The sequence below is a fragment of the Mustelus asterias genome, chromosome 11 (genome assembly GCF_964213995.1).
Source record: "Mustelus asterias chromosome 11, sMusAst1.hap1.1, whole genome shotgun sequence".
Taxonomy (NCBI): domain Eukaryota; kingdom Metazoa; phylum Chordata; class Chondrichthyes; order Carcharhiniformes; family Triakidae; genus Mustelus; species Mustelus asterias.
Genome location: NC_135811.1, coordinates 65,338,195 through 65,353,573, shown reverse-complemented (window position 1 = coordinate 65,353,573; position 15,379 = coordinate 65,338,195). Strand labels below are relative to the sequence as shown.

The window sequence follows — 15,379 nt, the reverse complement described above, 5'->3', positions numbered from 1 at the left end:
TGAGATACTCCTAAGTGACACATGCAATGCCAAGAAAGTCTTCAGCAGAGAAAATAGACTGCAGGCTGCTCTCTCTCCCTCTCTGCTGGAATAAGTGTGTTTCCTGGTTCTCGAAGCCAACTCTACCAAATACCTGCCAGCAAACTGAGATTGCAACATCGACATCTGACCACATACAAGAAACCAGCTAATACAAACACTTCACTTTTTTTTATTAGACAGTGGCTCCCATTTATTCTGAAGCAGGTGTACCCCATTCAGCAAATTGAGCCTGTTCTGCCATTCAATTAGGAGACAGGGTAAGGCACCGGGAGAGGGAGACAGGGTGAGGCACTGGGAGAAGGAGACAGGGTGAGGAGAGACAAACTTGATTTGTTTTCACTTGAACATTGGAAGCTCAGGGGAAACCTGATAGAAATTTACAAACTTATGAGGGGCATGGATAGATTGGATAGTCAGAGTCTTTTTCCAAGGGTAGAATTGTCAATTATTAGGGGACAGAAGTTTACAGTGAAAGGGGGAAAGTTTTAAAGAGATGCAAGAGGTAAGGTTTTTTACGCAGAGTTTGGTAAGTGCCTGGAATGCGCTGGAATGGTAGAATTAGATGCAATAGCAACGTTTAAGAGGCATCTTGACAGATACATGAATAGGCAGGGAATAGAGGGATACAGACCACGTAGAGTCAAAAAGTTTTTCGTTTAGAAAGGTGTCATGTGTCAGTGCACACTTGATGGGCTGTAGGGCCTGTTCCTGTACTGTTCTTTGCTGTATAAGGGACTGTACGAGTATACCCGTTTGCCTTTCGGGGTCTCATCGGCATGTGCAATCTTTCAAAGGGTTATGGAGAACATCCTTCAAGGCCTACCCAAGGTCGCAATATACTCAGATGACGTCTGGTTTCGGGGACTTCAGAACAGGAAAACCTGGCCAACCCAGAAATTCTGCAGCAATTTTCCAGTGCAGGAGTTTTTTTGAAGAGGGAGGAACGCATTTTCCAGGTGCTCGAAGTAACTTATTTTGGCTACCGAGCAGACCGCAAGTGGTTACATTCAGTAGAGGATAAAGTAAAGACCATCAAAGAGGGACCGATCCCAAGGAACACCACGGAGCTAAAATCCTTCCTGGGTTAGTCAATTATTACGGAAAATTTATGCTAAATTTTGCTTCCATGCTGGTCCCCTTGCACACCCTACTATGAAAATACCACACATGGTCTTGAGAAGCTTCACAGGCAGAGGTTTTTCCTAAGGTTAAACGTTAATTACTGTCATCCAACACATTGACCCATTTCAACCAAAAAAAATTATTTTAATCTGTGACTTTGGTGCACTGCTGTCACATCACTGAAAATGGGATGGACAAGCCCTTCGCGTATGCCGCCAGGGCCCCTTCGAATGCAGATTGATGATATTGTCAAATTGAGAAGAAAGGGTTGTCAGTCCATAGAATCAATAGATTAACAGGCCCCAGAGTGATTGACAAATCCATATTGATCTACTATTTTTGTTTCAAATTAAGATGCGCACTTTACAGAATAAACACCTATAATTACTTGCCTGTCAAAAAAAAGAGTGATTGACAGACCTCTGGACCAATGGCGCACCATAGCGGGAGTGGGGCGATGCAGCGGTTGCAGCTCAGCCGCCAATGGGGAGATGGAGAGGCGGGATTTCCGGTTGGTTGTTTCTTTGTCCCGGCTCGCGCTGTAACCGCCCCCAAGACAGAGCGGGCGGCAAAGGCCCACGAGTGAGAACCGTCAGCAGCCCGGGGGGGGGGGGGAGACAGCAGTGCCCGGGAGGGGGAGACAGCAGTGCCCGGGGGGGAGGGGGAGACAGCATAGCCCGGGGGGGAGGGGGAGACAGCATAGCCCGGGGAGGGAGGGGGAGACAGCAGTGCCCGGGGGGGAGGGGGAGACAGCAGTGCCCGGGGGAGGCAGCATAGCCCGGGGGAGACAGCAGTGCCCGGGAGGGGGAGACAGCAGTGCCCGAGGGGGAGACAGCATAGCCCGGGGGGGAGGGGGAGACAGCAGTGCCCGGGGGGGAGGGGGAGACAGCATAGCCCAGGGGGGGCGGGCGGGGGGGAGCAGTGCCCGGGGGAGGGGGGCGCGACAGCAGCGCCCGGGGGGGGGGGGACAGCAGCCCCCAGGGGGGCCAGAGAGACAGCAGCGCCCGGAGAGGGGGAAGTCAGCGGGAGGGGGGGACAGCAGCCGCCCAGAGGGGGGGGGGGAGACAGCAGCGGTGGGGGGGGGGACAGCAGTGCCCGGGGGTGAGGTGGGGGGGAGACAGCAGTGCCCGGGAGTGGGGGGAAGGGAGAGAGACAGCAGCGCCGGGGTGGGGGGGGGATAAAAATTGTCCCATTGGGACGACGCAGCATAGGTTCATGAAGGGCAGGTCATGTGTGACTAATTTGGTGGAATTCTTTGAGAACATTACATGTGCAGTGGACAATGGGGAACCTGTGGATGTGGTGTATCTGGATTTCCAGAAGGCATTTGACAAGGTGCCGCACCAAAGACTGCTGCATAAGATAAAGGTGCACAGTGTTACGGGTAATGTATTAGCATGGATAGAGGATTGGTTAACTAACAGAAAGCAAAGAGTGGGGGCAAATGGGTGTTTTTCTGTTTGGCGATCAGTGACTAGTGGTGTGACTCAGGGATCAGTGTTGGGACCGCAATTGTTTACGATTTACATAGATGATTTGGAGTTGGAGTGTAGTGTGTCAAAATTTGCCAATGACACTAAGCTGGATGGAAGAGCAAAGTGTGCAGAGGACGCTGAAAGTCTGCAAAGGGATATAGATAATCTAAGTGAGTGGACGAGGGTTTGGCAGATGGAGTACAATGTTGGTAAATGTGAGGTCATCCTTTTTGGTAGGAATAATAGCAAAATGGACTATTATTTAAATGGTAAAAAATTGCAGCATGCTGCTGTGCAGAGGGACCTGGGTGTCCTTGTGCAGGAATCTCAAGGAGTTGGTTTGCAGGTGCAGTAGGTAATTAAGAAGGCAAATGGAATTTTGTCCTTCACTGCTAGAGGGATGGAGTTTAAAAACAGCGAGGTTATGTTGCAGCTGTATAAGGTGCTGGTGAGGCCACACCTGGAGTACTGTGTACAGTTTGGTCTCCTTACTTGAGAAAGGATATACTGGCACTGGAGGGGTACAAAGGAGATTCATTAGGTTGATTCCAGAGTTGAGAGGGTTGGCTTATGAGGAGAGACCGAGTAGACTGGGGCTATACTGATTGGAATTCAGAAGAATGAGGGGAGATCTTACAGAAACATATAAGATTGTGAAGGGAATAGATAAGATAGAAGCAGGGAAGGAGGAGGGGATACCAGCACCCAGCGGGGGGGAGAGGAGGAGATAGCAGCACCTGGGTGGGAGGGGGGGGGGGAGATAGCAGCACCCGGGGGGGTGGGGGGGCTGATAGCAGCACCCGGGGGGTGATAGCGGGTGGCGGGGGGTGATAGCAGCACCCGGGGGGGGGGGGGGGGGGGGGGGCGGTGATAGCAGCACCTGGGGGAGGTGGGAGGAGGGGAGACAGCAGCGCCCGGGGTGGGGAGACAGCAGTGCCCGGGGGTGGGAGACAGCAGCGCCCAGGTGGGGGGAGCGGAGACAGCAGCGCGGGGGCGGGGGGGTTTGAGCCAGGTGGGGAGCAGTGTTTTTTGGAATCATTGCCAGCAGGAACGAAGGGGCAAATGATTGGATTGAAGAGTGCTGATTCCAAATTTGGATCCCAAGGGAAGAATGATTTTTTACACCTTCTAAAGACTGTCAGAAAACAATGTTCGACGGGAAGTTAAAATGTATTTTGAATTAGTGTGTGATCTTTGCAGTAATGATATTTATAAACTCACTTTACAGGGTTTTCGAAATGGAAGATTTACATATGGGAAGCTCATCACATCAAGATCTGCCAGTGTTATTCCATTTATTGCAGCCTGAACCTTATCCACCCCTGAATATGGAAGGGAAGCACACCATTCAGGAAGGGGAGAAACCATACATGTGTTCTATCTGTGGCCGAGCCTTCAGTCGGTCATTCAATCTGGAGAGACACAAACGAAATCACACTGGGGAGCAACCCTATAAATGTGGAGACTGTGGGAAGGGATTTAGCTATCCTTCTGAATTGGAAACTCATCGACGTAGCCACACAGGGGAGAAACCATTTGCCTGCTCTGTGTGTGAAAAGCGATTCAGTCAATTGTCCAGTTTGCAGACGCACCAAGGAATTCATACGACGGAGAAGCCCTTCACTTGCTCAGTGTGTGGGAAAGGCTTCATTCGGCCAGCTTACCTCGAAATCCATCGGCGTAGTCACACTGGAGAGAGGCCTTTCACCTGCTCTGTATGTGGGAAAGGATTCACCCAGTCCTCCCACCTGATGACACACCAGCGGGTTCATACTGGGGAGAGGCCATTCTCCTGCTCTTTGTGCACAAAGAGATTCACTCAGTTGTCAAGCCTATTGGCACACCAACGAGTTCACACGGGAGAGAGACCATTCACCTGCTCAGAGTGTGGAAAGGGATTCAAAACCTTTCCCAGGCTGGAAACTCATCAACGTAGTCACACTATGGAGAAACCAGTCATCTGCTCCATGTGTGGGAAGGGATTTAATTGCCCAGCTCACCTGGCGATTCATCAGCGCAGTCACACTGGGGAAAGGCCTTTCAGCTGCTCTGTGTGTGAAAAGAGATTCATTTGTTCATCTCACTTGATGAAACACCAACGCATTCATACCGGGGAGAGGCCATTCAGCTGCTCTGTATGCAGGAAGAGATTCAATTGTGCATCCTATCTGGAAATCCACCGACGCAGTCACACCGGGGAAAGGCCTTTCACCTGCTCTGTGTGTGAGAAAGGATTCACTTGTAGCTCCAATCTGCTGACGCACCAACGGGTTCACACTGGGGAAGGACCGTTCACCTGCTGTGTGTGTGGGAAGGGTTTTAAGACCCTTTCCAAGCTGGAATCTCATCGACACATTCACACCGGGGAGAGACCGTTCACCTGCTCTGTGTGTGGGAAGGAATTCAATTACCCATCCCAGCTGGAAACTCATCGGCGCAGTCACACTGGAGAGAGACCATTCACCTGCTCTGTATGTGGGAAGGGATTCACTCGATCGTACCATCTACTCATTCACCAGCGAGTTCATTCTGGAGAGAGGCCATTTAAATGTTCTGTTTGTGGAAAGGGATTCACTTGTTCGCCTGACCTGCTGAGACACCAGCAAGTTCATGTCTGATGATACCGAGTGGATTTTGGTGCTCTTGTGAATCACATCCAGGACTGAACCATGTTCACTCCGACAGTGGGGCTTTGTTTCTGCTGATGTGAATAACCCCGAGAACGGGGCTGGATTTTAATATTTTGGATTTAGGTCCAATTAATCAGCTTTGTTCTAAACATATGATGTGTTGAATCGTTTCAGTCTTCCAAATAAGACGAGCTGCAGTGTCCCCATAAGAACCACTGTTTCAGACCCTTAAATCAGCGCTTTTACTGAAATGATACTTTACTTCCAAACTTCAATCTTTGATGCAAAGTATAAACTTCAGTTTTGACTTTAAAAAGTCTTGAACAGTGCTAAGTACTCTTTGCTGACAATTCCTGTTCGTAGCATAATTGAAGGAGAATGTAGGTGATCTGATTAGTAAGTTTGTGGACAATACAAAGATTGGGGGAGCTGTGGGTAGTCAGGAGGATTACCAGAGGATACAGCAGGATAGGCTGAAGACTTGGGCGGAGAGACGGCAGATGGAATTTAATCTGCACCAATGCGAGGTGATGATTGTTGGAAGGACTAATGCAGGAGGGAAGTATACAGTAAATGGTAGAACCCTTAGAAGCATTAGAGAGATCTAGGCGTACAGGTGCACAGTTCCCTGAAAATGGCAACCCAGGTGAATAATGTGGCAAGAATGTAGGTAGCATGCTTGCCTTCATCAGTCGGGGCATAGAGTATAAAAATTGGCAATCATGTTGCAGCTGTATAGAACTTTACTTGAGCCACAGTTGGAATATTGCATACAGTTCTGGTCACCACACTACCAGAAGGATGTGGAGGCTTTGAAGTGGGTACAGAAAAAGTTTACCAGGATGCTGCCTAGCTTGGGGGTATTAGCCATGAGGAGAGATTGGACAAACTTGGTTTGTTTTCACTTGAATGTCGGAGGCTGAGGGGAAACCTGATAGAAATTTACAAAATTGTGAGAGGCATGGATAGAATGGATAGTCGGAGTCTTTTTCCCAGGGTAGGAATGTCAATTATTCAGGGACATAGGGTTAAGGTAAAAAGGGGGAAAGTTTAAAGGGGATGTGAGAGACAACTATTTTACACAGAGGGTGGTAAGTGCCTGTAATGCGCTGCCATAGGAGATAGAACATAGAACATTACAGCGCAGTACAGGCCCTTCGGCCCTCGATGTTGCGCCGACCAGTGGTACCAATCTAAAGCCCCTCTAATCTACACTATTCCAATATCATCCATATGTTTATCCAATAACCATTTGAATGCTCTTAATGTTGACATTAAGATGGTAGAAGCAGATACAATAGCAACGTTTAAGAGGCATCTTGACAGATACATGAATAGGCAGGGAATAGAGAGATACAGATCACGTGGAGGCAAAAGGCCTTTAGAAAGGCACCACGTGTGGGTGCATGCTTGGTGGGCCGAAGGGGCTGTTCCTATCCTGTTCTTTGTTCCAGTTTCCTTCCGTACCACACACACAAGACCCTCCTTTACCCACCATTAAAGGAAGCTTACTGGGAATTGATGAGTAATTGAGGCCCTCAAAGGTTGGTTTAACAATCCCTTTTGCACAAGATTACGGAGGGAGCTCTGGAGGAATACAAAGAAAGTAGGAAAGAACTCAAACGAGGAATTAGAAGGGCAAAAAGGGGTCACGAAATGTCCTTGGCAGACAGGATTAAGGAGAATCCCAAGGCATTTTATTCATACGTTAGGAACAAAAGGGTTGTCAGGGAAAAAATCGGACCTCTCAGGGACAAAAGTGGGGAATTATGCTTAGGGCCCAAAGAAGTTGGGGAGATCCTGAATGAATACTTTGCGTCGGTATTCACAAAGGAGAGGGATGTGTTGACTGGGAGTGTCTCGGAGGAGAGTGTTGACCCGTGAGAGAAAATCTACATTACAAGGGAGGAAGTGTTAGGTTTTTTAGGGAATATAAAGACTGATAAATTCCCAGGGCCTGATGGAATCTATCCCAGGCTGCTCAGGGAGATGAAATCGCTGGGCCTCTGACGCAAATCTTTGTCTCATCACTGGACACAGGTGAGGTCCCAGAGGATTGGAGGATAGCTAATGTGGTCCCGTTATTTAAGAAGGGTAGGAAGGATAACCCGGGAAATTATAGGCCGGTGAGCTTGACGTCCAAGGTAGGGAAGTTTTTGGAGAGGATTCTTAGAGATAGGATGTATGCGCATTTAGAAAGGAATAAACTCATTAACGATAGTCAGCATGGTTTTGTGAGAGGGAGGTCATGCCTCACTAACCTGGTGGAGTTTTTTGAAGAAGTGACTAGAATGGTTGACGAGGGAAGTGCCGTGGATGTCGTCTATATGGACTTTAGTAAAGCGTTTGACAAAGTCCCTCATGGTAGGTTGGTGCAAAAGGTTGGATCCCATGGGATAAAGGGGGAGGTGGCTAGATGGGTGGAAAACTGGCTTGGTCACAGAAGACAGAGGGTGGTAGTGGAAGGGTCTTTTTCCGGCTGGATGCCTGTGACTAGTGGTGTTCCGCAGGACTCTGCATTGGGACCTCTGCTGTTTGTGATTTATATAAACGATCTGGAAGAAGGTGTAACTGGGGTGATCAGTAAGTTTGCGGACGACACAAAATTGGCAGGACTTGCAGATAGTGAGGAGCATTGTCAGAGGCTACAGATGGATATAGATAGGCTGGAAATTTGGGCAAAGAAATGGCAGATGGAGTTCAATCCAGATAAATGCGAAGTGATGCATTTTGGTAGAACTAACGTAGGGGGGAGCTATACGATAAATGGCAGAACCATAAAGGGTGTAGATACGCAGAGGGACCTGGGTGTGCAAGTCCACAGATCCTTGAAGGTGACGTCACAGGTGGAGAAGGTAGTGAAGAAGGCATATGGCATGCTTGCCTTTATAGGACGGGGCATAGAGTATAAAAGTTGAGGTCTGATGTTGCAGATGTATAGAACGTTGGTTCGGCTGTATTTGGAATACTGCGCCCATTTCTGGTCACCACACTACCAGAAGGACGTAGAGGCTTTAGCGAGAGTGCAGAGGAGGTTTACCAGGATGTTGCCTGGTATGGAAGGGCTTAGTTATGAGGAGAGATTGGGTAAACTGGGGTTGTTCTCACTGGAAAGACGGAGGATGAGGGGTGACCTAATAGAGGTGTATAAAATTATGAAAGGCATAGATAGGGTGAACGGTGGGAAGCTTTTCCCCAGGTCGGTGGTGACATTCACGAGGGATCATAGGTTCAAGGTGAGGTGGGGGGGGAGGTTTAACACGGACATCAGAAGGACGTATTTTACGCAGAGGGTGGTGGGGGCCTGGAATGCGCTGTCAGGCAAGGTGGTGGAGGCGGACACACTGGGAACATTTAAGACTTATCTAGATAGCCACATGAACGGAGTGGGAATGGAGGGATACAAAAGAATGGTCGAGTTTGGACCAGGGAGCGGCGTGGGCTTGGAGGGCCGAAGGGCCTGCTCCTGTGCTGTATTGTTCTTTGTTCTTAAGAATAATCTCAAAAATACAGAGTGAATTGAGTCTTTCCATACTTGGTTTCGATCAGCCAACAGGAGATTAATATCAGTGACAGCAATGAGATGTTATGTGTGAAACATTGTCCTGCAAATTTGGGTGGAAAGTAGTATCAGAGGATTATTAATTTACTCCTATATTTAGGGAAATAACCTCATTGGAACGCAGAGATAAGTTTATGAAACATTTTATGAACTTGATGTCTGAATGACAAGCAACTAATCTTAAGTAATACAAATGAGGAATATTCAAAACAGGTGATTGAGCAGAACTTTGATCTGAAGCAGAACAACGTTGTGGCGACACAAAGTAATCATTCTTTATTATCCTCAAGTATAATTACAGCTGTATCGTAGGCAAATACAACAAATAACTGACCCTGCACCTGACACTAGTTTGAAATGCTGAAAACCGTTTATTTTAAAGAACAGTTATTGCAGCCAAAGCTTTAGCCATTGATCCTTTGTAAACCTATCACTTGGTGCCCTCTTTAGGCGGCATGGTGACACAGTGGTTAGCACTGCTGCCTCACAGCGCCAGGGACCCGGGTTCAATTCCCGGCTTGGGTCACTGTCTGTGTGGAGTTTGCACTTTCTCCCCCTGTCTGCGTGGAGTTTGCACTTTCTCCCCCTGTCTGCGTGGGTTTCCTCCAGGTGCTCCGGTTTCCTCCCACAGTTCAAAGATGTGCAGGTTCGGTGGATTGGCCGTGCTAATTTGCCCCTTAGTGTCAGGGGGACTAGCTAGGGTAAATGCATGGGGATATGAGGATAGGGACTGGGTGGAATTATGGTCAGTGCAGACTCGATGAGCTGAATGGCCTTCTGCACTGTAGGATTCTATGATTCTAAACCTATAATCTTACAGCCCATGGCCCAAGTGGGAGAAGGCACCTCATAGAACCATAGACTCTCGGGAGTCAGAGTGGGTGAGGGGTGGACAATGGGAAGGTCCGTTTTCCTCGAACAGGATCTTATGTTTTCAGGACGAGCGAGGCTGTACAATCCCTGCCATGATGTCAAAGCTTTTCATCTTGCACTCATTAGGACACTTTGCAACAATGTCAAGAGTAGAGGGAACAAATATTTATACTGCATGAGAGTGCTGATTGTTTAGCAAGCAGACTCTGATTGGTAGAGGTGTTGCCATTGGAGAATGCACCAGAGAACAGTTAACTGCCGAGCTTTTGTTCAAATTCAAACCACACAGGTCAAGGCAGTGCCACGAGGAATGAATCAGGAAATGGCTGACCCCACAAAGCTTTTGATTAGTTGAAGAAAGTGTAATGCATGGACATGCTCCTTGTGCCTGTATGTTAATGCTGCAAGGTAGGATTAGGTTGGAGAGCTCTTTCTCAGACAGCACAGATACAATGGGCCAAATGGCATCCTGTGCTGTAAATATTTCTATGTTTGTATGAGAGTCACGAAGGCTGTATTGCCTACCCAGTGCTAGGATTAGGGGATCTCAATGCAGGAAAGGAACTTGGAAAGGGAGAGGCAAATCTGACTGGCATCTTGGAACAAACAATGTCGGTAGGATGAGATTGGGTTTACTGGGCTTCTTGTCTGCTGTATACTCTGGAAGTAACATCTGAAACCAACGCTGCATTTAGTTGCAAGTTAAACAGAAGATTATTTGCCGCTTTCACATAGACTGCACAGTAGCACAGTGGGGCGGCACGGTAGCACAGTGGTTAGCACTGCTGCTTCACAGCTCCAAGGACCTGGGTTCGATTCCCGGCTCGGGTCACTGTGTGGAGTTTGCACATTCTCCTCGTGTCTGCGTAGGTTTCCTCCGGGTGCTCCGGTTTCCTCCCACAGTCCAAAGATGTGCAGGTTAGGTTAATTGGCCATGCTAAAAATTGTCCCTTAGAGTCCCGGGATACGTTGGTTAGAGGGATTAATGGGTAAATATGTAAGGATATGGGGATAGGGCCTGGGTGGGATCGTGGTCGGTGCAGACTCGATGGGCTGAATGGCCTCTTTCTGCACTGTAGGGTTTCTATGATTTCTATTACAGCACAGAAACAGGCCTTTTGGCCCTTCTTGGCTGTGCCGAACCATTTTTCTGCCTAGTCCCACTGACCTGCACCTGGACCATATCCCTCCACACCCCTCTTATCCATGTACCTGTCCAAGTTTTTCTTAAATGTTAAAAGTGAGCCCGCATTCACCACTTCATCTGACAGCTCATTCCAGACTCCCACCACTCTCTGTGTGAAGAGGCCCCCCTAATATTCCCTTTAAACTTTTCCCCCTTAACCTATGTCCTCTAGTTTTTTTCTCCCCTAGCCTCAGTGGAAAAAGCCTGCTTGCATTCACTCTATCTATACCCATCATAATATACACCTCTATCAAATCTTCCCTCATTCTTCTACGCTCCAGGGAATAAAGTCCTAACCTATTCAACCTTTCTCTGTAACTCAGTTTCTCAAGTCCCGGCAACATCCTTGTAAACCTTCTCTGCACTCTTTCAACCTTATTAATATCCTCCCTGTAATTAGGTGACCAAAACTGCACACAACACTCTAAATTCATCCTCACCAATGTCTTATACAACCTCACCATAACATTCCAACTCTTATACTCAATACATTGATTTATAAAGACCAATGTACCAACAGCGCTCTTTATGACCCTATCTACCTGTGACGCCACTTTTAGGGAATTATGTATCTGTATTCCCAGATCCCTCTGTTCTACTGTACTCTTCAGTGTCCTACCATTTACCTTGTATGTTCTGCCTTGGTTTGTCCTTCCAAAGTGCAATACCTCACACTTGTCTGCATTAAACTCCATCTGCCATTTTTCAGCCCATTTTTCTAGCTGGTCCAAATCCCTCTGCAAGCTTTGAAAACCTTCCTCACTGTCCACTACACTTCCAATCTTTGTATCATCAGCAAATCTGCTGATCCAATTTACCACATTGTCATCCAGATCATTGATATAGATGACAAACAACAATGGACCCAGCACTGATCCATTTGTAGATCCTATCTCTTAGTACTCCTTCCAATAATTTACCTACTACTGACGTCAAACTTACCGGCCTATAATTTCCCGCATTACTTTTTGAGCCTTTTTTAAACAACAGAACAACATGAGCTATCCTCCAATCATCCGGCACCTCACCCGTGGATCCCGACATTTTAAATATATCTGCCAGGGCCCCTGCAATTTCAACACTAGTCTCCTTCAAGGTCCGAGGGAATACCCTGTCCGGTCCTGGGGATTTACCTACTCTGATTTGCCTCAAGACAGCAAGCACCTCCCCTTTAATCTGTATAGGCTCCATGCCAGTTTCCTTAGTAAATACGGATGCAAAAAACCCATTTAATATCTTCCCCATTTCTTTTGGTTCCATACATAGCCGACCACTCTGATCTTCAAGAGGACCAATTTTATCCCTTACTAACCTTTTGTTCTTAATATACCTGTAGAAGCTCTTAGGATTATCCTTCACCTTGTCTGTCAAAGCAACCTCATGAGTTCTTTTAGCCCTCCTGATTTCTTTCTTAAGTAGTTTCTTGCACTTTTTATACTTCTCAAGCATCTTATTTGCTCCCTGTTGCCTATACATGTCATACATCTCTTCTTTATCAGAGTTCCAATATCCCTCGAGAACCAAGGTTCCTTATTCTTATTCACTTTGCCTTTAATCCTGACAGGAACATACAAACTCTGCAGTCTCAAAATTTCTCCTTTGAAGGCCTCCCACTTACCAATCACATCCTTGCCAGAGAACAGCCTGTCCCAATCCACACTTTTTAGATCCTTTCTCATTTCTTCAAATTTGGCCTTTTTCCAGTTTAGAACCTCAACCCGAGGACCAGATCTATCTTTATCCATGATCAACTTGAAACTAATGTCGTTATGATCACTGGAATCAAAGTGTTCCCCTACACACTTCCGTCACTTGTCCTAACTCATTTCCTAATAGGAAATCTAATATTGCATCCTGTCTAGTTGGTACCTCTATATATTGATTTAGAAAATTTTCCTGAACACATTTTACAAACTCTAACCCGTCTAGACCTTTAACAGTATGGGAGTCCCAATCTATATGTGGAAAATTAAAATCCCCTACTATCACAACTTTATGTTTTCTGCAGTTGTCTGCTATCTCTCTGCAGATTTGCTCCTCCAATTCTCACTGACTATTGGGTGGTCTATAATACACCCCCATTAATGTGGTCATACCTTTCCTGTTTCTCAGCTTCACCCATATGGCTTCTGTCGACAAGCCCTCTAATCTGTCCTGCCTGAGCACTGCTGTAAAATTTTCCCTGACTAGCAATGCCACCACCCATCCGCCCCCCACCCTTCATCCCTCTGCCTCTATCACGTCTGAAACATCGGAACCCTGGAACATTGAGCTGCCAGTCCTGCCCCTCCTGTAGCCAAGTTTCACTAATGGCTATAATGTCATAATTCCATGTGTCAATCCACGCCCTCAGCTCGTCTGCCTTCCCCACAATACTCCCGGCATTGAAATAGACACATCTCAGAAGATTATTACCGCCACACACAACCCTTCTATTTGTGATTTTGCATGAACTATTAACATCATTTATTTTCACCCCCGCTCCACGATCTGCTCTGGCACTCTGGTTCCCAACCCCCTACAAATCTAGTTTAAACGCTCCCCAAGTAACACTAGCAAACCTCCCTGCAAGTATATTGGTCCCTTTGTAGTTTAGGTGTAACCCGTCTCTCTTGTACAGGTCCCACCTGCCCCAGAAGAGGTCCCAATGATCTAGAAATCTGAAACCCTGCCCCCTACACCAGTTCCTCAGCCACGTGTTCATCGCCCGAGCATCCTACTCTTACCCTCACTGGCACGTGGCACAGGTAGCAATCCTGAGATTACTACCCTCGGGGTCCTGCTTTTTAACTTCCTACCAAGCTCTCGATACTCACTCTTCAGGACCTCCTCACCCTTCCTACGTCATTGGTACCGATGCGTACCATGACATCTGGCTGATCATCCTCCCACTTCAGAATACTGTGCACGTGATCAGAGACACCCCTGACGCTGGCACCCGGGAGGCAACAAACCATCCGGGAGTCTCTGTGTCACGACCACAGAACCTCCTGTCTGTACCTCTGACTATCGAGTCCTCTATCACTACCGCTCTCCTCTTCTTCCACCCTCCCTTCTGCGCTGCAGAACCAGACTCAGTGCCAGAGATCCAGCTGCCACAGTTTGCCCCAGGTAAGGCATCCCCCACAACAGTATCCAAATCGGTGTACCTGTTGTGGAGGGGAATGGACACAGGGGAACCCTGCTCTGCCTGCCCTTTCCCTCGCTTGACAGTAACCCAATTACCTGTGCTCTGTGCCTTTGGCGTAACTGCCTCCCTGAAGCTACTATCTATAAACTCCTCATTCTCCCAAATGATCCAGCTCCTGCTCCAGTTCCCTAATGCAGTTTGTTAGGAGCTGCAGCTGGATGCACCTCCTGCAGGTGTCGTTGTCAGGGACACCAGAGGTCTCCCTGACTTCCCACATCCTGCAAGAGAAGCATTCCAACATCCTGCCTGGCATTCTTTCTACTCTGAAGAAACAAAAACAACTTACCGGTTTTATACTCCTGGCTGCCTTAGAGAACTTAATTCTTAGATAAATCCCTCTTAGAGTAATTTATTACACAGAATGAGACGATTTGCCTGTCAAGTCCATGCTTACTCTGCACAGAAAAGTCCAGTTAGTGCCACTACGCCAGTCAGCCCCTGTAACCCTGCCATTTTACTTCCTTCAAGTGTCCATCCAATTTCCTTTTGAAATGGGAACATAGTAAGAACATAAGAACTAGGAGCAGGAGTAGGCCATCTGGCCCCTCAAGCCTGCTCCGCCATTCAATAAGCTGATCTATTCGTGGACTCAGCTCCACTTACCCACCCGCTCACAACCCTTAATTCCTTTACTGTTCAAAAATGTATCTATTCTTGCCTTAAAAACATTCAAACTGCTTCACTGGGCAGGGAATTCCACAGATTCACAACCCTTTGGGTGAAGAAGTTCCTCCTCAACTCGGTCCTAAATCTGCTCCCCCTTATTTTGAGGCTATGCCCCTGAGCTCTGGTTTCACCCGTCAGTGGAAACAACCTCCCTGCTTCTAATCTATTCCATTCATAATTTTATATGTTTCTATAAGATCCTCCCGACTCTTCTAAATTCCAATGAGTATAGCCCCAGTCTACTCAGTCTCTCCTCATAAGCCAACCCTCTCAACTCCGGAATCAACCTAGTGAATCTCCTTTGCACCCCCTCCAGTGCCAGTATATCCTTTCTCAAGTAAGGAGACCAGAACTGTCCACAATACTCCAGTGTGCTCTGCACACTTTGCTCTACCACTCATCTTAGTGTCATTTGCGAACTTTAACATACTACACTTAGAACATAGAACATTACAGCGCAGTACAGGCCCTTCGGCCCTCAACGTTGCGCCGACCTGTGAAACCAATCTAAAACCCATCTAACCTACACTATTCCAATATCATCCATATGTTTATCCAATGACCCTTGAAATGCCCTTAATGTTGACGAGTCCACTACTGTTGTAGGCAGGGCATTCCACGCCCTTACTCCTC

General features: G+C 47.4%; 1 protein-coding gene across 5 annotated transcripts in view; it reads left to right on the top strand.

Annotated features, from left to right (window-relative positions):
- Positions 1–5,592, top strand: part of LOC144500567 (uncharacterized) — a 1,101,151-nt gene extending 1,095,559 nt beyond the window's left edge. For 2 of the 5 annotated variants that reach the window (XM_078223691.1, XM_078223692.1), the window contains exon 2: positions 3,868–5,592. In XM_078223691.1, the coding sequence (XP_078079817.1) occupies positions 3,878–5,257 (1,380 nt within the window). In that variant the 5' untranslated portion in view covers positions 3,868–3,877 and the 3' untranslated portion in view covers positions 5,258–5,592. Of the gene's footprint in view, positions 1–2,256; positions 2,549–3,867 lie in introns of those variants that run through there. The other 3 variants (XM_078223690.1, XM_078223689.1, XM_078223688.1) reach the window with 3 other exon arrangements.
- The last annotated feature ends 9,787 nt before the right edge of the window (positions 5,593–15,379 follow it).